General features: G+C 41.8%; 6 protein-coding genes across 6 annotated transcripts; 2 read left to right on the top strand and 4 right to left on the bottom strand. All coding sequences in view use genetic code 12, as the record gives it.

Moving 5' to 3' along the window:
* Positions 1-33: 33 nt before the first annotated feature.
* CJI96_0004858 (uncharacterized protein) lies at positions 34-3,096 on the top strand (the record flags this gene model as incomplete). Its single annotated transcript, XM_054702235.1, has 1 exon — positions 34-3,096. One exon carries the CDS (start codon positions 34-36, stop codon positions 3,094-3,096), a length of 3,063 nt encoding a protein of 1,020 aa, XP_054558210.1.
* Positions 3,097-3,213: 117 nt separating this feature from the next.
* On the bottom strand, positions 3,214-3,939 carry CJI96_0004857 (uncharacterized protein; the record flags this gene model as incomplete). The annotated part of the gene is made up of 1 exon (XM_054702234.1): positions 3,214-3,939. The coding sequence occupies one exon, from the start codon at positions 3,937-3,939 to the stop codon at positions 3,214-3,216; it is 726 nt and encodes a 241-aa protein (XP_054558209.1).
* A 1,405-nt stretch (positions 3,940-5,344) lies between these two features.
* CJI96_0004856 (RMD1 family protein) lies at positions 5,345-6,592 on the bottom strand (the record flags this gene model as incomplete). The annotated part of the gene is made up of 1 exon (XM_054702233.1): positions 5,345-6,592. The coding sequence occupies one exon, from the start codon at positions 6,590-6,592 to the stop codon at positions 5,345-5,347; it is 1,248 nt and encodes a 415-aa protein (XP_054558208.1).
* Positions 6,593-9,936: 3,344 nt separating this feature from the next.
* CJI96_0004855 (uncharacterized protein) lies at positions 9,937-15,027 on the top strand (the record flags this gene model as incomplete). The annotated part of the gene is made up of 1 exon (XM_029033933.2): positions 9,937-15,027. The coding sequence occupies one exon, from the start codon at positions 9,937-9,939 to the stop codon at positions 15,025-15,027; it is 5,091 nt and encodes a 1,696-aa protein (XP_028891496.2).
* A 66-nt stretch (positions 15,028-15,093) lies between these two features.
* CJI96_0004854 (uncharacterized protein) lies at positions 15,094-15,750 on the bottom strand (the record flags this gene model as incomplete). Its single annotated transcript, XM_029033932.2, has 2 exons — positions 15,094-15,665; positions 15,714-15,750. 2 exons carry the CDS (start codon positions 15,748-15,750, stop codon positions 15,094-15,096), a joined length of 609 nt encoding a protein of 202 aa, XP_028891495.2.
* A 2,391-nt stretch (positions 15,751-18,141) lies between these two features.
* On the bottom strand, positions 18,142-18,663 carry CJI96_0004853 (Mg-dependent acid phosphatase; the record flags this gene model as incomplete). Its single annotated transcript, XM_029033930.2, has 1 exon — positions 18,142-18,663. The coding sequence occupies one exon, from the start codon at positions 18,661-18,663 to the stop codon at positions 18,142-18,144; it is 522 nt and encodes a 173-aa protein (XP_028891493.1).
* Positions 18,664-19,165: the final 502 nt, after the last annotated feature.

The following is a 19,165-nucleotide window of genomic DNA, read 5'->3' as shown; positions in this document are numbered from 1 at the left end:
TGCTTCTACTGCTGATCATATTTATTACCCTCAATGTCTGAGATCGCTGGCTCTCAGACCTTATTCGTGCCTGAGCACGAAAGGGTGTCTCTTGACGTGAACAATCTTGCCGTGACGGTAAAGTCGAAGGACGTGGAGTGTGGGCAGGTGACCATCTTGGATCGGGTGTCGTTTGAGTTGCCCAAAAACAACATCATGGCCATCATGGGCGGCTCGGGAGCAGGCAAGACCACGCTTCTTAATGTGCTTGCGCAGAGGTTGAACGTTAACCAGGCTACCATGAGCTTCTCTGGATGCATAGACTACGACAGAGAAAGCAAGAGTGCCATCACCACCGCTTACATGCAGCAAGAAGATGTATTCTTGCCGGGCCTTACGCTTAGAGAGACCTTGTTGTACCAGGCCGAGCTTCGGATTCCCATGGTGTCTCAGTACGAACGAGTCGAGCTCGTGGACTCGCTTTTGCAGCTTTTGCAGTTGTCTCATAGGTCCAATGAGATTGTTAAGTCATTCACTAACCACATCAATCTCTCCGGAGGTGAGCAGAGAAGAACCTCGTTGGCCATCCAGCTTCTTAACAAGCCTGCATTGCTTTTCCTTGATGAGCCTACTACGGGGCTTGACACTACCTCGGCATTGACTTTGGTCAAGATCTTGAGAACACTTGCCTCTCCTCAAATCGGTATCACCATCATCCTTTCCATCCACCAGCCCAGGCTGGAGATAGCTGCCTTGTTTGATAAGCTCTGCGTGCTTGCCCGTGGAGGCCGTTTGATTTTTTGCGACGCCTTGGCCGATGCCAGTGGCTACTTCCGGAGACTTCACGAGAAGAATGTCGTTGAAAAGATCGAGGATGAAGACCCTTTCGCCACTTTTAACGCTCTCATGACCATGTCAGTCAAACTGACTCGTTCTGCAAGCGAAGAGGCAAGAACTTCCCGTATCGTCGACAGCCTTGTGGAGCTGTGGCGTCATGAGCATTCCAAAGAGTACTCGTTGACTCAGGAGCAAGAGGAAGCGAGGTTCAAGGATAACATGAAGGCATTCGATGCTGCACAACCTCTCCCAATTTGGAAGGAAGTGTACGTCCTTACTAGAAGAACCTTCAAGCTTTCATACAGAGACCGAACATCGCTTCTTGCACTCAACGGCATGTCACTTATGTTGGCAATCATTCTTGGCTGGGTATTCTACAAGCCCAAGGCGGATTTAGCAGGTATAAGATCGCTTACATCATGTCTCTATGTTGTGATTGAGGTATTGGGTTTCTACCCCTTGCTCATGGAACTCGAAAGATTGTGGGCACACGACGGTGTATTCTTCTTTAAAGAATATAAAGAAGGCTGTGTGAGTATACCTGGCTTCGTAATTTCCAGAAGATTAGGTAAGCTCTTGCTCGAGGATATTCCGGTGTCTTTCTTGTTTTGTGTGGTTACATATTTCATGTGGGGTTTGAGACTAGGTGACAATTTCAACGATTCTAACGACGCCTCATACTTTGGTATATTCTTTGCCATTGGCTTCCTTGTGACTGCAATTTCTTTCACCACAGGCTTTCTTTGCTTTACCTTGGGCACAGACTTCTCAATTTCTGCTTTGATTTCAAACGCTTTCTACCAGCTCCAAAACTCCGGCTGTGGTTACTTCGTGAACGCTGCTACCATGCCAGTCTACGTTCGTTGGGTGAAATATCTTGCTTACTTTTGGTATGCCTTTGGTGCTCTTACTGCTAATCAGTACACTAATTGGGAAGGTGACTGTCCATTTCCTGCTGGAGACGAAAGATGTTCCGAGTACTCTGGTGATTACCAGCTCAACGTCTTGGGCTTTCCAAGGAACTGGATTGGTGAGCCCATTGGTATCCTTGTTGCGTGGTACATGGGCTTCAATATTTTATCTGCTATTTGTCTCTCGTTCAGAAACTATGATATGGCCGTGGCTAAGAAAAAGAAGAACAGAATCGGTGGTGATGACGAAGACGAGAAAAAATTGCAGGACTTGTCCAGTGAGTTCACCGATGACAAGGAGCGTGTTGAGAAGGAGAGTGTGTCCATCAATGTCAAGAAGATCACTTTGTCGGTAAAAGTCAGAGAGTCACGTTCGCTTCTCGCCAAGAGAGTCAATAGAGTTTTGCTCGATGACGTTACTGCCGATTTCAAAGCCAATGCCGTCAATGTCATCATGGGTCCTTCTGGAGGTGGAAAGACTACCTTCCTCAACTTCCTTGCCGATCGTTTGCCGAAGACATCGACCTTTTCTAGAGGTGGCAATATCTATCTTAACAATGCTGTTGAGGTTTCTCCTTCTGAGTTCTCCAATATTGCGGCGTATGTCACACAGCACGACAACTTGTTGATTCCTCAGTTAACAGTTCGTGAGACCCTCTACTACCAAGCCAAGTTGCGTTTACCCGTTGAAGAGCATTGCAGGATTCCTTCGATCATCACCTTGCTTTTGAGACAAACTGGCTTGGTGGACTGTGCGGACACTCCAATTGGTTCTGCCACCGTGAAAGGCATTTCAGGCGGTGAGAAGCGTCGTGTTTCTATTGCCATTCAGCTTTTGGGAAAACCTAAGATTTTGTTTCTTGATGAGCCCACCTCTGGATTGGACACCGCTACCTCGAAGTCGATCCTCACACTTTTGCATGAGTTGGCAGAGCAAGGTACCACAATCATTCTGACCATTCACCAACCCAGCAAGGAGATGTTCTGGCAATTTGACTCTATGGTGTTGCTTGCACGTGGTGGATTTGTTGTTTACAATGGTGACGTCAATGGTATGCCACAATATTTCGAGAAGTTAGGTTATGCTTGCCCTACTACAGTTAACTTCGCTGACCATGTGTTGGACGTTGTGTCGAAGAACCCTGAAGAGTCCAAGGATGAGGCTATGGCTAGAGTGAACCTCATGATCCAAAACTGGAAAAAGATTGAGGTTGCCAATGAAAAAAACAGTGTTCTCACCAACGATTTGGATCTTTCCAGGTACCGTCCGAAATCCGTGCCTACGTGGGTTGCTTTTAAGACCGTGCTTCATAGAACAACTATTGTCTCCTTACGTTCTGTTGATGTTATGTTTGCACGTGTACCTTAGACGGAGATCAGAAGCCACGCATTAGAAGCACTGACTCGTTTGTAAAGAGCAACAAATCTGAATAAATTACATTACGTAAATATAAACATTACTCAACTAAATTGTGCTTTGTTGGATTCAACGACTTAAACTCTCCGCACTACTCTCCTCGGTGCTGATAGGAGTAGAGCTGTCGTTGCTGGAATATGGACGAGGATCTAAGTGCACAGTATCAGAACCCTGCGTGTAGAGCTCGATCTGTTTGGGATTGGGGAGTGGGAACCTCCTGTCGAGCGCCGATGTGATAGCGGGTAGCTTTAAACTCTTACGTTTTTTTCGAGAAGATCTTCTTCGTTTTGACTCACTCGACTCTGTGTTGGATGACATTTCTTCTGCTGCTGCCGCTGCCCCAATGTTGGTGAATTTTGTGTTCCCCCTTTCTGAAGGATCCATTTGAGCTAACTCCAAGTCGTGCTTTTTCATGTTCGCTGTGCTAAGCTTCAGAACAGGAAGATACTTCAAGTTAGAGGAATGGTTGCCTTCAACAGGTGTTGTGGACTTGCTTTCTTCGAAGTCCTTTATTTCATGCTCGGGGATAGTGCCAGATTTACGTTTCAGATTACTCTTTCGGGTTCCGTTAGAATCTTCGGAGCCAAAACCATCATCAACAATTCTTCCACTCCCACTTTCGACGGAACTCGACCCACCTGAGAAACTCTTTTCATCGAGTGAAGCTCCCACTGATGTTGAGGCAGTTTGAGACTTAGATTTAAGCGATAGGTCGGTTGACGAAGTGGAGTTTTCAGAGTTGTCAAGTGCGCTCAAATCACAATCGAGTTTAGACTGTTTCGATCCACATGTCATGGGATGCAGTCGAGTGCACGAGTGTATCACAGCACCTGAGCCTGAAGACAGTTGCTTGGAATACTGGGCATTTGGTTGAAGAGATGTACTCTCTTGATACTTGTCCGCTTCATGAAACCCTTTCAGTGGCTCTAGGTATGGCTGAGAGTGAGAAACTCGGTATGGTAGTGTTTGATGAGAATTGACATAGGGGGGGGATTAGACCAACTCGCATTTTGACCCGGTCGGGGATACCACTTCCTCTTAGCATCAGTGTCCATGTAGATTTCACTAGATACCGAGGAGCTTTTCAGGCAGTTCTTTTCGGCGAGAGCAGCCAATTTCTTGGTTTCTGAACAGTCAGGATTGGCCGAGTACTTGGATAGAACCCTATTGACTGCAACAAATAAATTCGACCACTCGAAAACTTTCAAACCTTTCTCTATATTCCGAGGCCTAGGATTCTCCATAGACATTAGTGATGAAAATAGTCTGCGACATTCAGGGGAAGATTTCGTAACGGTGTAAGGCTTAAGGAACTGCAAATTTCTACGGACTCTGCTCTTCTCTTCAATAGAAAAATGTTCCCCGACAAGATGCTCCAACACTAGTATGATATCAACAGAAGTAACAACACAGATATTCTTCTCTTTCCACCTGATGCAAGAGATCACCAAAGAATTGTCATCTGATGCATACGAGTGAGGGGCAACTGGTTCAGCCAGTATTGCGAACGTAGCGTAAGACCTTCGCTTCACAATAAGCCTGACCAACCTTCTTTCCTCATCTTGTTCTTCCTTGCACCAACTAGATTGCATTTCACACACTTCACGACCAACATCGAGCTGGATAGGGGTGTTAACGATTTCAATGTGCTGGCGAATGAATTCTGAAGGAAGAGTACTAGTTCTAACTAAAGTTGGAAGCGAGCTGCTCCCGCATCTTGTTGGTGAATTCATTCTTTATCCCGATGATTGATGACAGAAGAAAAAAATGATGCAAATTTGCCTTCTTAGTCTTGAAGGGAAAAAGATTTGGAAGAATACCAATATGAATGGTTTCACGAAAACCCAGAAGTGTTTTATGACTCAAATTTAGCAAGGACGGTAGAAGCAAAGCCAGTTTTTCTTAATTCGTCCTACAGGGCATGCGCCTTATTTAAGACGTGTGGCAAGTGTCACCAGCCCCCTATGCTTGCTTGCGGCTAGTAGAAAATTTTTCTTGTGCTTCGCCACAAGATGTGGCGAGCCGCTATTCACGTCATTTCCTTCACACAAGGAAGCTTGCTTGCGTGCGGAACCTATTTCTCTCAGTCTAACAATGCAGAGGCTCTTGTCTCAGATGTCGCGAATTCTTAAATCTTCGTCGCTATCACAGTGCCAATAGTTCTAGATCGCACTCACCTCATTGCTCAAAAACAAAAGTGCTAAAATGTCAAGAAGTCCACAATTACATTGACAACACTGACTAGAACCTCGATGCATACCAATACTATAACAACAAACTCTAGGTTTTCTTCTTGTGAGTGTCCGAGCTGTTCTTTAAGCATCTGTAGCAAGTCCGAGATTACTTCTAGCCTTTGTTCTAGTAATTCCACCCTTTGATTTATTTCCAAGTAACCGCGTGTTGCCTGGTATATTGGTTCAAGGTGAGGTTCCGCCCACATGAGCTCTGGCGAATCTAAAACTGATCCATGGAGATTGATGTTGATACGGAGAATAAAAAGTTCCCCTATTGACTTCATGATTTCATCTCTGGTCATTTCTACCTTGCCTGTGTGAGCTATTTGTTGAGGAATGTCTTGTGTGTCTTCAATGGTATTATCAACGAGTTCTTCGAACAACGATATTTTCACTGATTGTGCCAATGCATGAGATATCGATAGCTTTAGCATGTAGTTTGCGTCATCTCGAAGCGTTATGAAATCATTGTAGATTCGTGGCTGATACGACGTTGTGATGTAGTAATTGAACTCCTCCACTTGAACATCTTCTGAAGAAAGTTTCTCACTTTCAAAACGAGCAAGGTCTTCCAAAAAAGCCATCTCTTCCTTACGCGTGTAACACCACATTATAACAACACCATATTCGAAGATGAAAATGTCGTTTTGCTTACCGAATTCAATCTCACCACCATCATCAGCGAGGCGAATTAGGGTCTTACCTCCATCGTCAGAATCATTTCTCCAGTCTTTGTATGTGAATGGCGTATAGAGGCATTCATCAAAAAGTTTGGGCATTGTGTTATGAATTCTTTTCTTATCCTTGAGCCAGCGAAGAAGATCTTTCATCTTATACGAGCCTGCTGTGCAGTAAGCGGTTACTCGAGGTAGAAGATCCCTGTGCAGCTTTCCAAGAATCTCGGCGTCCTTTCTTGCTGGCTTGTCAGTTATGCGTGTCACCTGTGAGTACACACCACCATCCCGTGAATGATTTTCTGAGTAGTTCTCAGGATTGAGTTTAATTCGCTCGTACCCGAGATCGGGAGGATCTTCGGGCAAGAGTTTGAGCTTCTGGGTTGTTCTGCTAAGCCTTTGAAGGCCAAGCTTGGAGTTATTAGCAATTTTCGATGTTGTCTTGCGGCCTTGTAAATTCTGAGTTGTGCTTCTACCCTCGTATTGTGATCCTTTCAGGGGGGGTCTAATCAAAGGAGTCTGTTCACTCTGAGACAGCATTTTTTAACCAATACTTCCTCAATGATTTCGTTCGATTTATTATTTCGTATATCAATATGAGTAGTGAACTGACTTACAATGTAAACTGAACAGGGGTTCAAATTGTGAACTTCCTGTTTCGTCTGATTTTGGGAAAAGAGCCGCGAAAATGTGAAAGATAAAGACCACAGCAACACCTAAAGGTCCTCTCTTTACGAACAACTCCTCCTTGCAGAACGAAAAAAAAGCAACGCATTGAGAGTTTCAAATCAAACTTAACAGTACAACGAAAGAAAAAAGAAAAAAAAAAAAAAAAAGGAATTTCGTCTCTGTATAGTCTGATTCTCATGCAGAAGTATGAAAAGGTCTACGAGTTCACTCAAGGATCAATATAAGCGACACTCAAGTACACAAGCATTATATTCAAGCGAGGTGCCAGAGAATGCTAAGAAACTGTTATTAGTCGTGATCTGTAGGAGGATGACATACTGCAACGTCTGAACTTTCAACTCACTGAAGATCCATGGGAGTTCAATTTTTTTGTCTGCCCATGAAATCATGAAACTTTTGCTAGATCTAAAATCGTGCAATTGTCATCTTTGTTTAGGTCACTTGCTCAAATCCCGAGCACTGAATTGTACAGATAGCTTCATATCAAGAATATGATTCCGATCTACAGCATTTTTCGAAGAAGGTTGGATGCAAACCTTGAAACGATATAAAAATTAATTTGTCTTTTACGATTTGGGGACAGTAACGCCTGTGTGAAGCATTCGTGGCTAGGATGTTGTAGTTCACGACCCTGTCGCGACACTTTGTAATAAAGCATGAGGTTATGAGTAGTAATCAAAACCAAGATAAAGGAAAGAAATAAAGGGGAATAAATCAACAGATATTCAGCGGGATAAAACCAAGTCTTCAGGTGACCAACATCGTCGGTGAATATACGTTGTGGGTCAGGGTTCGCTGCATCGTCTTTATATCTCATCGTCCTGTACAAGCACAACTTCTCTGGTCGCGATGAGCTGTTCTACGAAGACATATTGGATCTACGCTACTGGACCATGACGAACAGGCACAAGTTCCAATCTTTTAAGGACCGAATTAATGACATAAAAATTGATCCGCACTCCAAGATAGGCACCCGGAGCCACGACTACGCCTCCTCATCGTTTTTTATTACGACTATAGATCACTGGAGAGAGATCAATGTAAGTGCAAATTTTGTGGAATGTCTTGATTATTTGGAGCCTTTGAGTGGATCTCTTCCTTCGATCATCCATAATTCGAATAAAATTTTTGATGTATTAGAACTATATATCAGAAGGTCTGATCATTACTCACTTCAACCACTTTTGGAAGCGTTAACTCAATTCATTCATGATCTAGGTCCCGACTTCATGTGTTTCTACCCAAGATACCTCAAAATAATCATTCATGTAAGCACTTTCATAAATCTGAATACGACACTGCCTGCAAACAAATGTGCAACTGCTTACGAGTGGTGTTTCAATTCTTTGGCCCATGCATTCAAATATCTTTCGCTGGTACTCACTCAGAACTTATGGACTACATTTGAGGAGTTATTGCCGTTGTTGAAAAATCAAAAACAACTACACGTCGGTCGCTATTGTGCTGAAGCATTTTCGTATTTGATCCGAAAGCTGACTTCTCAGGCTTATATCAATTTTATTGAACAGCTTTCTGATCGTTTGATTTCACTAGAGATGGGAGATGTGTTCTGTGATAACTTAATTCTTCTTTTCTCTGAGGCTATGAAGATGCCCAACAAGAGTCTACATACAAGGAGCTTGCTGATGTTAGCGCCTTTACTCGAGAAAGTTTTGCAAATGGAGTCAAAAAATAAGACTCTTCTTCAAATAGTCTCTCGTGTCTTATACGAAGTAACACATCAAGCATCTAATGAAAGCGGTCTGAAATTCACTGAAAAGGTTTTCGCAGAGCTAAACAAGTACTCTACCATTGTGTCAACTCATGAACACTCATTTCGCCTTTTTTATCTTACACTGGTAATTTTGTTCGTCGATAACGGGAAAAAGGTGGTATGGAACAAAGAGACATTAAGGTTTGTCAACGAGATCTGTTCCGCCTTCATTAGATTAGATTTCGAGGGAGTGGATATTCCAGAAAGTGCAAGCGGGTTTGCATTGTTTCTTGCGGTCGTGTCGAGAAATATGGACGCTCTTGTATCCTCAAACTTGATCTTTAAAATTTGGGAGGCCATGCCGACAAACTACTCCGAGGTCCTCAAAGTGAGTATATTGAACATACTAATGGATTGCTCTAACGCTAGAATGCGTACACTCTGTCTTGAGAAACTTCTTCAGCAGACGGTCAATGGACTAAAGCTGGATGCTGGACTAAAAAGATTATTGTTAATCTTCTTGAGAAAGCATGACAGCGACTCAGATTTATTGAAGTGTGTCACATTGCCAAAACCTACAAAGAGAAGCTTAATCAAAAGTTTGTCCGAAGATTCAAAGGTGTCAAATGATATCGAGAAACTCGCCTGGAAGTGTGAAATTCTTGACCTCACGGCCCGTTTTGATAGCGGTGACCTTGAAAGAATATGCGATGTACTTGACACAGTCTTGTCCCGTCACAATGTGAGCGAAGCAGCAGATCTCATTGGCCATCTAATCAACCTTTATTACAAATGCCTGGCAAATCCTACTGAGGAAAAATGTCGATTTAATATGGTCGATTTCATTAACAAAACAGTACTGGTATGCAAAGAGTCTGTTGTATACATAAATTCATTGAGGCAATTTGTCGGCTCTAAAGCATATATCTCGGCAGACGTTATTACTTTTTGTATACGAAATCTTTCATCCTCACATAAGGAACTTCGCCTAGCCAGCACTGAGATCCTCATGATTTCCTGCCCCGAGAACGAACCGCTTTTGAGTCAGTTTATGTTGATAGATCAAATCTCATTAGATGTATCAAATGCCAACAACATCAGAGCTAGGGTATCTGAAGTTTTTCGGCAATTCGCAGCCATGAAGACACTGACTGTAATGATTCAAGTTCTATCTCATTACGTCATCGGGCTTCTCTCCAATAAGTTTCAACCTTGCTGGCAAGCCGTGCATGAAGGTCTCAAGAGCATCACGAATACGAGATTTGACGAATTCATGGGTGCACTTCTTTTAAAGCAGGCACACAGAACACCTCAGACTCAGAATGGTAATCGAAACAGATGCGATACAGAAAATGTAAGCCATTTTAGTTCATTTCTAAGGCTTGACGAACATTTATTTGAAGATTACGCTTACCGAGTTTGCAATTTTTTACCACAGAATACTGAGCAACTCACATTGTGGCTCCGTCGAGAACGCCAAATGAACAAAAAACAAGACCTGTTTAGTGTCGTCATAAGATCGAGATTACTTTACTGCTTAAGCGTGGTTCCTAGGCTCGTGAAGTCCCAAACTGAAGAAGTCATAGAACTCACATTTTCCATGTTCGCAAATGATTCAAATGAAGAGTGGACATCAGAGGACAAAGTCACTATTTTGAACATTGTCAGCTCTTTAAGGTTGAGAAATCATGCAGATGCTCTCAAAAGAATCATCATGTCAACCTTGAGCTCAAAGAATAAGAATCTACAAGAAGTCGCTTTAAAGACGCTCTTTGCCCTTGATTGTTTACCCGAGAAGTACCGCGACAATTTGTTCAACCTTCTTGATGAAAGACTTTTCAAAGAGGAGTTGATGAATTTGGTAGGAGATAACTCTAGTGGACGAGTTCACGAAGCGGACGAGAATGTAGTCTTTCCTGTGATTGTCCAAATCCTTTTCGGAAAGATTCAGTTCTCAGGTCGAAAGCATGCAAGAACAGGGGCAAAATTCACGGTTGCGACATTGCTTCCCAATTTACCTAGGAGATTCATCAAAATGTTCCTTTCGCAGATGAGCAACAGGATTCCATGGCAAACATTCTTTCTGTCCAGGGAGAGAAAGACAACTATCTTCAAAAATACAAAAACCATGGCTGGTTTCATCAACATGCTTGCAGAAGTTTATGATTCATTGGGTTATAAGTACAAAGATCTTGTTGCAGAGACTTCCTTCCCACTTGTTTACGTCCTTATTTGCACTCAAGAATTAATCGACTCTTCCGATGAGGAAACCACTGGTGTGAATCTCAAGGGGTTGAGACAAAATGCGTTCAAGTGTTTGACAACTTTAGATAAAATCGCTGGAACCGACTTAAATTGGAAAGATTTGATGCCGGCCTTATACGAATTCGTTTTACAACCTCGTATGGAAAATTTTGCAGCTGAACATACTGAACAAACATCCTCGCTACTTGATTTCATTCTAAGTCGTGTCGAAATGACTAATTATTTGTCATTCTTTAAGTTGGACGACTGGCTACCATTGAGAGCCGTACTATCCTTGTTGGTAAACAAAAACTGCAAAGATGATGTGGTAATCAGCATTTTGGATAGCTTTATATCTGTGTTCACCAAGCAAGGTTTGATGACCGATGAATCCGTTCAATATTTTGCAATCATGATTGAAGGATTGTTTAATTGCTTACCTCAATTTTTACAAGATTCGAGAAACAAGGATATTCTATCAAGATGCGCAACACTCTTGCTTCTCATCGTTCAGGGAAACTTTTTGAAACGTGATGATGATAAATTAAGATTCATGAGTGCATCATGCAACGCTTTGAAGAAGTCATCATTCTACATTAAGCCTCTGGATAAGGTAAGCATCCTTCTTTCATTATCGATTATAGTCAGATCAGTTGACTGTGAAATCTCTGAATTTTCTCAGCCAATCTGGACTTGTTCAACAACTTTACGCTTTTCAAACGACAATGGCTTAAGAAATGCTGTGATCACATTTATCGATTCTTTATCCTCAAAATTTGGCGAGCTAGCGAGTTCAGCCAAAATTTTGAGTCTTCTCAATGGTCGGGCATCCTATAATTCGGACACATACAATTTTGATATGATTCTTGATGGGTTTGATGGTTTGAATGAGGATTTTTTCAGGTCAAATCCGTATGATTTTTGGTGTCTATTCGTGGCAAACTCTCTCTTTTACATGGACAATAAGGATGAGAGCATTCTTAGACTAAATGCGTCTGCAGCTATTAAAAATCTCGTGACTTATGTTTCAAAAATCGACTCGCCGCAAGCAAAAGAGAAGTTTAAAGAAAATTTTGATTATTTTATCAATCCAGCCATTCGACATGGTCTCGCAAACCACAATGACGATGTCCGGAATGCCTATCTTGATTTACTTGGTAACTTGTCGTTATTTTCAGAGCTATTGCCGAACTTAAATGATTTGAAATGCTTAAGGTCAGAGAATGAGGAGCTTGACTTCTTCGTTAACATGCAACACCTCCAGATTACTGCACGTCAAAGAGCTGTGCGTGATCTCATAGGAAGGCGTCATGAATTGTCACCTTCCTCTGTCGAGTACTACATTATTCCATTGCTTGAGAACTATTTACTATGCACGGACGAGAAATCAAGGAATCTAACAGAAGATGCTCACAAGACATTTGGCTCCCTCGCCTGTGTGTTGCCTTGGCCCACATTTAACGCTTTTCTTCGCAAGTACATAAATATTTGCTCAAGCAATGCAGATCACATCAAGGATGCAAGTAAGGTGGTTTTGCAGCTCATTAGCAATGGATCTGCTTATTTTGAGCATGATAACTCTTGTGCATCCATTCTGTCCGAGTCCGATCTCGATAGAAACATGTTGAACACAGTTATTCACCCGTTGAAGAAAGTCCTTTCGAAAAGAGACGATAGTACTATCATAATGCGTTTACCGCTTCTCGAGGCGTGCGTGTTGGCATTATTACGGTTGACCAACGACATTGTTAAAAGCGAACTTCCGAGCGTCTTGATCGGTACATGCCAGGTCTTGAGATCAAAATCTCAGGAATTGAGAGATGGCGCTAGAAAGGCTCTTTGCAAAGCAGCAAGCCATTTGGGTGCCACATTTCTTCCATACATCATCCGCGAACTCAAGGCTGCCCTTTCTAGGGGATCACAGATTCATGTATTAAGCTTCACTCTTCATGAACTACTTCGTGAATTGATATCCAACGTGAAGCATGGAGAGCTTGATCTGTGTGCTTCAGAAGTTATCAACATCATCATGGAGGACATATTTGGTGCTTCTGGTAAGGAAAAGGACGCAGATGGGTACGTTAGCAAGATGAGAGAAGTGAAAGCCAAGAAAAGTTATGATAGCATGGAACTTCTCTGCTCGAAGCTCGATCTAAGTGAATTTGATACAGTTCTCAACCCAATCAAGACTCTTTTGAAGCAATCGCTACCGTTAAAGACGGAGAGAATGCTTGATGAACTTTTGCGAAGAATCTCCCAGGGTCTACTAAAAAATGAGGCTGCGAATTCCAAAGAAATGTTGATTCTATGCTACGCAATTCACGTATCTTCTATTCAAGGCTCAGATGAGGAAGGTATCAGAAAAACTTTTCAAAAGGATGAATCTCATTTCTTGGTCAATCTTGATTCAGCACCCTCAACTATCGACAATGATCACGCCCAATACACCCATCATGTTCAACGTATTGCCCTAGAGTTACTTCGAACTATTACCGGGAAGCACAAAAAACTACTCAGTCCTCAAAACATGGATGGCTTCATTCCTTTATTGTCTCGCAATATAAATTCAGCAAATGAGGCATTGACCGTTGTATCGATGAAGGTAGCAACAACAATAGTGAAGTTGAACTTTGACGCGCAGCGTGACACATTCTTTAAGGAAGTTTTCAGTAAGGCCGTGGAATTTGTTATGGAAAGTCCATCAACGAAAGCCGAACTGTCGCAAGTATCGTTGAGGTACATTGCCACTGCGTTAAGGCACAAGGGATGTTGCTTTTGCACGGATAACGTGGTACGGGCGCTTATTACCAAGATCACTCCTGATCTCGAAAATCCAGAAAATCAGAGTGCAGCATTCGATCTCGTAGGGGCCATTCTTGCACGCCGAATCGATTTGGCGGAGGTCTACGATTTGATGGATAGAATTTTAAGCATCATGGTGGTGAATCACTTTCAAGAGATTAGAGACATCGCAAGAAGACTCTATTTCAAATTCTTGCTTCTGTATAATCAAGGGGAAAAGCGGCTTGAACTGTGCTTCAAGTTCATGATTGAAAATCTAGCTTATCCAACGATTAGTGGTCGTCAGTCAGTGATGGAGTTGATTCATTCGATCGTTTTGAAATCATCCTCATCTATCGTCGATGCATATGCATCAAGCTTTTTCGTTGGCCTTGCCAAAGTGACTGTCATAGACGAGCTGACCAAATGCCGCGAAATGGCTTCTGCTTTGATTAAGGCGCTTTTTTCCAGAACAAGTCAATCTAAACATGAAGTTTTGAGATCGCTTGTTATATCTTGGCTTCATAACTCAAGGAAAGATCTCTTACGAAGATGTGGTCTTGTGACATACAAAATATATTTGGAACAATACGGACTTGAGCAATGTCAATCTCTTGATATTGCTGCTTCGCAAGTAATTGAAGAATATCTTTCATCGTCTATTTCGGATGAATCTGAAAACTTTCAATGGGAGAATATATACATCGCCCTTGACGTCCTGGAATTCGTCTACATTAATCACAACAAGACACCATGGAAGGAAAGCCTCGAATTTTGGAACCGAATTTCTGATTGCCTTCTTTATCCACATTCATGGGTTAGACATTCCAGCTCGAAGCTCTTTTATTGTTTGCTAAGTCGGGGCGCAAATACCATGGAATATAAAGAGCCAAAGTTTCTTCAAAACGTGTGTTACCGTTTGTTGAGACAGCTTGCTGCTCCTAATATTACCGAGGCTTTAAGTAAACTATCGGTGAGAAACATTCAAATGATTTACAAATTTTGTGAAAAGAACGCCTACAAGTATTGTCATCATATTTCAGAAAAAGAGCCAGAAAACGAATTCACCTTCGAGTTTCAAACCGATATGATAGAATATCGATGTCTTTCTTTGCTTAGAAGGAACCTTTCCCAGCCACTGAAACGCGAGACAAGAATTGCTGCGCTTGAATTGACAATTGGCATTGCCGTTCTTATGTCAATCGAAAAGCTTCGAGTGTTTGCTCAAGAATATATGACTACATTCAAAGGGATCGAGAATGCAGATGCTGAAGACGGCGATGCAGTCGAGGAGCTTCAACAGCGTTGCTTTAAAATAGCTGAGGAGAGGCTCGGAACATCCGAGTTTACTAAAATGTTCACTGCGGCAACGTCCGAAGTATCCAAGCGTCGAGCTAGGCGCAAAGCTGAGAGAGCACAGCTCTTAATTGATAATCCGGAAAAGGCGTCTGAGAGAAGATTGAAAAAACATGCTCGATTTAGAGAAAAGCGCAAACATAATAAAGATGACAATGGCTTCTACAAAGCGAAAAAGAGAAGACTTTGAGGTTCAAATGAAATAGAATGACAATGCAGAAAAGCGAAGATGCGTAAGAGATAAAATTATGTTGTACTATGAAATCTCTCTTGCCCTGATTTCCCGTTCGACCTCTCGAGATGAAAACTCGTCCTCCGATTCAGTATTCTTTTGTTCAACTTCATTCGATTCGCAAATGTGATTTTCTCTGGTCTCACATTGTTCGAGCTCAAACCTTTTGGCGATAGTGCATCGTTCCTCAGAAGACATTTGGTTCCATTTATTTCGAAGAATTTCATGCTTGACCTCTTCGCTTGATGATTGATATTGTTTACCCTCAGTAAATTTGAAGTAGTCAAAAATCTCACGAGATTGAGGGTTGTCTACCTTATCCTTGGAACCCAACACGCTCGAATTAGGTGGCCCTGAATTTTTCTTTGAAGTAAAGTTGTCATCCAAGTACGCAGGCAGCCACGGACGGTTCGGCTCTGCGCTAGATGTGGAGGATAAACGATCCTGAAGCCTCTCTAAAAGAACAGCATGCTGTATCCTAGATCGTCTAATTGAGGCCCTAGTCCTTGATAGAGCAAGAAGAGACACTTCATTACACTCCTCAACTTCCTGTATTCTCTTCTTCAACTCACTGCATTTCTGCTTGATTTTTTGTTCTTTTGTGTTAGCACGAGGAAATAAATAATAAATTTGGAAGTACATACCCTCACTTTCGGGAGCTGCTTCTTTGATGTTCACCATGCTCGATAAGGCTGAACTTCTTTACCGATTCTTGAGTTCTGAACTAATATGCAGGATAAAAAGGTGTTGTGCATCATATTTCGGATGTACAGGTCTAGCTCAAGTTGACGAAGAACAACTTGTGCATGAGTTAGACGAGAATACCTGGAAGGGATAATTCTCTTATGACACATTGACGAAGGAAGGTTCATCTAATCATAGGAGTTCCAGACCTTCCCTTACTCCTATTTCTCTCGTCTATAAGTATGAGCTCTCTTTTCATGCTTTATCCTTTCTCTAGGGAAAAACCTACTCATATCCGTTCTACTAGGTTTATAGCTTTATCAACTCGAATATGTCTTCAACTACTTCCAGTACCTCCAAGAAGGATCTCTTTGGACAGGCAACTCTTGTTCCTTCCACTGCCCATACGGTCACGTGTGACGTCCTGTCTACCTTACAGTAGTATTTTCAACAAAAGGTATGCTGTACGTGAGATATGCATCGAACAAGTACAACATCAAATTATTTACGCTACATTTTCCACGTCCGAAATAATCTCAAACTCATCAAAGTTGTCGCTCTCGTAAATGTTTGTAGCACCGTGTTCCACAGCAGTTGAATAGGGCTTCATCACAGTGGTCAAGTGTGAGAAAGGTTCAGTCAAAGGACAGAGTTTTAGGTCGGGCATCAATTGTACCCGTCCCGATTCAGCCCTTACATTCATTGTTTTCTTCAGAGCCTGCTCAGGTACGGATACCCCGCTACTTGCACAAAGAGAGTATTTCATGATCGAAGGCTGCTTTGTGCGAGTAAAGTTAAAAACAGGCCCATCATCTTTCACTAGGGTGATGCAGTGAGTTTTGCTCAACGACTCAGTAGTCGTCTTCATATGAATTGTAAGTGATTGAGAGTGCGGGATAATCATAGGTTTCTCCATTCTGATTGAATGCTTCCATGAAGCATTGTAATCAGTGAAAATTATTCTCAAATGATCGCTCGCGAATAACGCACCTGAATGGTTGTGAAGTTGCATCTCTGCGAGATCATCTGTAAAGGGAGTTAATATACACCACATCTCTTCGAAACTGGATGTAATCATCACTGAGTGATTCGTTACTTGGTGTATCATCCGATTCGATGACGTTTCTTGGAATACGTCGTTGCCACCAGCAAAGATTGGATGGGATGGGGAGATGATTTCATCAGTTATTCTGTAGTTCTTAGGTTTAACTGCTCTACTACTATATAGATTTATGAGCATCATTGGGTGTTTTTCTCGGTGACAGGGAACTTCAAGTCTGTTGATACAGGTTTCACATAGTACGAAATCATTGCAAACAGTGCACTTGAAGCATACTCCATTTACTTCCTTAAAGAACTGCTCTGGAAAGCAGAGATCACAGAAGGCCATAAGATACGAGCTATCATTAACAATGTTTCGATGGAGAGGACTAGACACCAGGGCAGAACTATTGAGCTTTCTGGTCTCGGAGGTTTGTGAAATCAGGCTCAGTAAGACATCATCAGGAAGTCTTTTAATTTGGTTGTCAATGATACTTGTCCTATCATAAAGCAACAAAACGCTAACATAATTCTTCACTTTTAAACTTCTCTTCATCTCTCGAAAGTCGGGCACATTCTCAAGCGGCATATAAGTTTTATGCTTCTTGGAACTTCGCAATAATTTCACGAATTCAGGTTTTAGCTTTCGCCACTCATGCCTTGAACTGTATAACTTCCGAAGTAGTTCGAGACACCCCTCTTTACTTTCAAGATGAAGCAACACAGACTTTGACACGGTAAATATGTCTGTCTCGGTGCTACCATTTATATTGACTCGAAGAGAAGCCGTCGTTTCGTGACTGACAGTAGTGGAATGCATGGCTGTACTCCTTCTAGGTTAATTTGACAACTTAAATAAGTGATTTGGTCCGAGTTGTGGGGTAAAGGTTCAAAACCTGTATACCAGATTCACTTTCAATGATGGGACCGCTGATTAATTGCAAAGGAAACATGAAACGTAATCCTATCAAGAATTACAATTAAGAGTTCAGAGCACATCCTGTTTTAAAATCTTAGTTTAGATCTATATCATCACCTCTTTCATTAATCGGACTTTGATATCACTTCAGAAATGGAGTCATTCTTGATAGATGAAAGTTATTCATTCAATGTGGGCCAGGCAAATTCCGCAAGCATCGATATATCTAAACTAGATTTATTGAGCAATCTCTCTCCGGAAAGTCAAATTATCAAAGTTTGCAGCAATTGCTGAAGGAAAGCCAAGATGCTAGCACATCACCCCAAGTAAACCTCGATTTTACAATATTACGCAAGATCGTTCTTGCGCTCATAGTTGGCAATCTCATCAAATTTTGGCCTATAGGGCAGTTCGAATATTGGGTTCATTTACAGACATCCGAACCGACTTTTTCTCCACACTTCTAAAGCTTCATTGAACACAGGGAATGTTAACCCCTCATTTTGGTTAATTTTAAAGAAATAGCAGTTGACTTCTTCAACATCGCGGTTTCGTGCTTCGTCATCAAAAAGAATGACATCACCTCTTCTGAGCTCTTCTTCAATGTGGAGTTCACATGCAGCCTTTTCCACGTGGTTGATCTTCGAACCTTGACCCCATTGCAATGAGCGGAAAAAGCTAATCAAAGGCTTGTCATCTATATGAAATAACGTAAGCAATTTTTCTGCAATGTCAGGTCTTGCTGTTCGACTTGCAGCAATCAATATCACACCGCTATTAGAAAGAAGTTTCACTATGGAGCTAACATCGTCAAATAAGTACAATTTAAACCCTCTGCCATCTTCGATACCAGTCTTCAGAGCTTTTGATAACGGCAAAGAAAGATGTGTGTCACACCAACATGGCCATATGGTATAGTCCAAGTCCAACACAATTGCTTTGGGCCACATAACGGTAACGAACCGTTAGAATCTTTTTCCTGTACATCAATGTGGGCGTTTTTCACCTCATTTTTCGTTTTTCCAATCAGTCTTATCCGAAGATATCCGATGCTTTATTAAACTGACCTTGCGAGATTCATTGCAATTATTTGATGATAGAGTCATTTATTACAACCAGTGAACGCACTCTCTTTATGTATATTATGTATTCATCTTTTCTCTTCTTTTCTTTACTTTTCTATTCTTTTCTCTTCTATTTTTTTTTCTTTTTTTTTTTCACAAAAAAGTTTCGTCGGTGCAATAGGTGAGTGAAACAGCATAACACAAAGACATTGGTGCAAAGATTCGATTATGAAGATCAATTGTCTAAAAGTTAGTTGTGATTTCTATGAGTTGGAGATAAACAAATTTATCGTTCAGTGACAGGAAGGTTTACGGCATAACACAGATAAGGTTTGAGTGAACCGTTGAGCACCCTGGCAAGAGGCACAGGAGATGATCCTCAATTCAA

This window comes from Candidozyma auris, chromosome 6 (assembly GCF_003013715.1).
Source record: "Candidozyma auris chromosome 6, complete sequence".
NCBI lineage: Eukaryota > Fungi > Ascomycota > Pichiomycetes > Serinales > Metschnikowiaceae > Candidozyma > Candidozyma auris.
The sequence above is the reverse complement of the archived record's forward strand: the minus strand, read 5'-3'. Positions and strand labels throughout refer to the sequence as shown.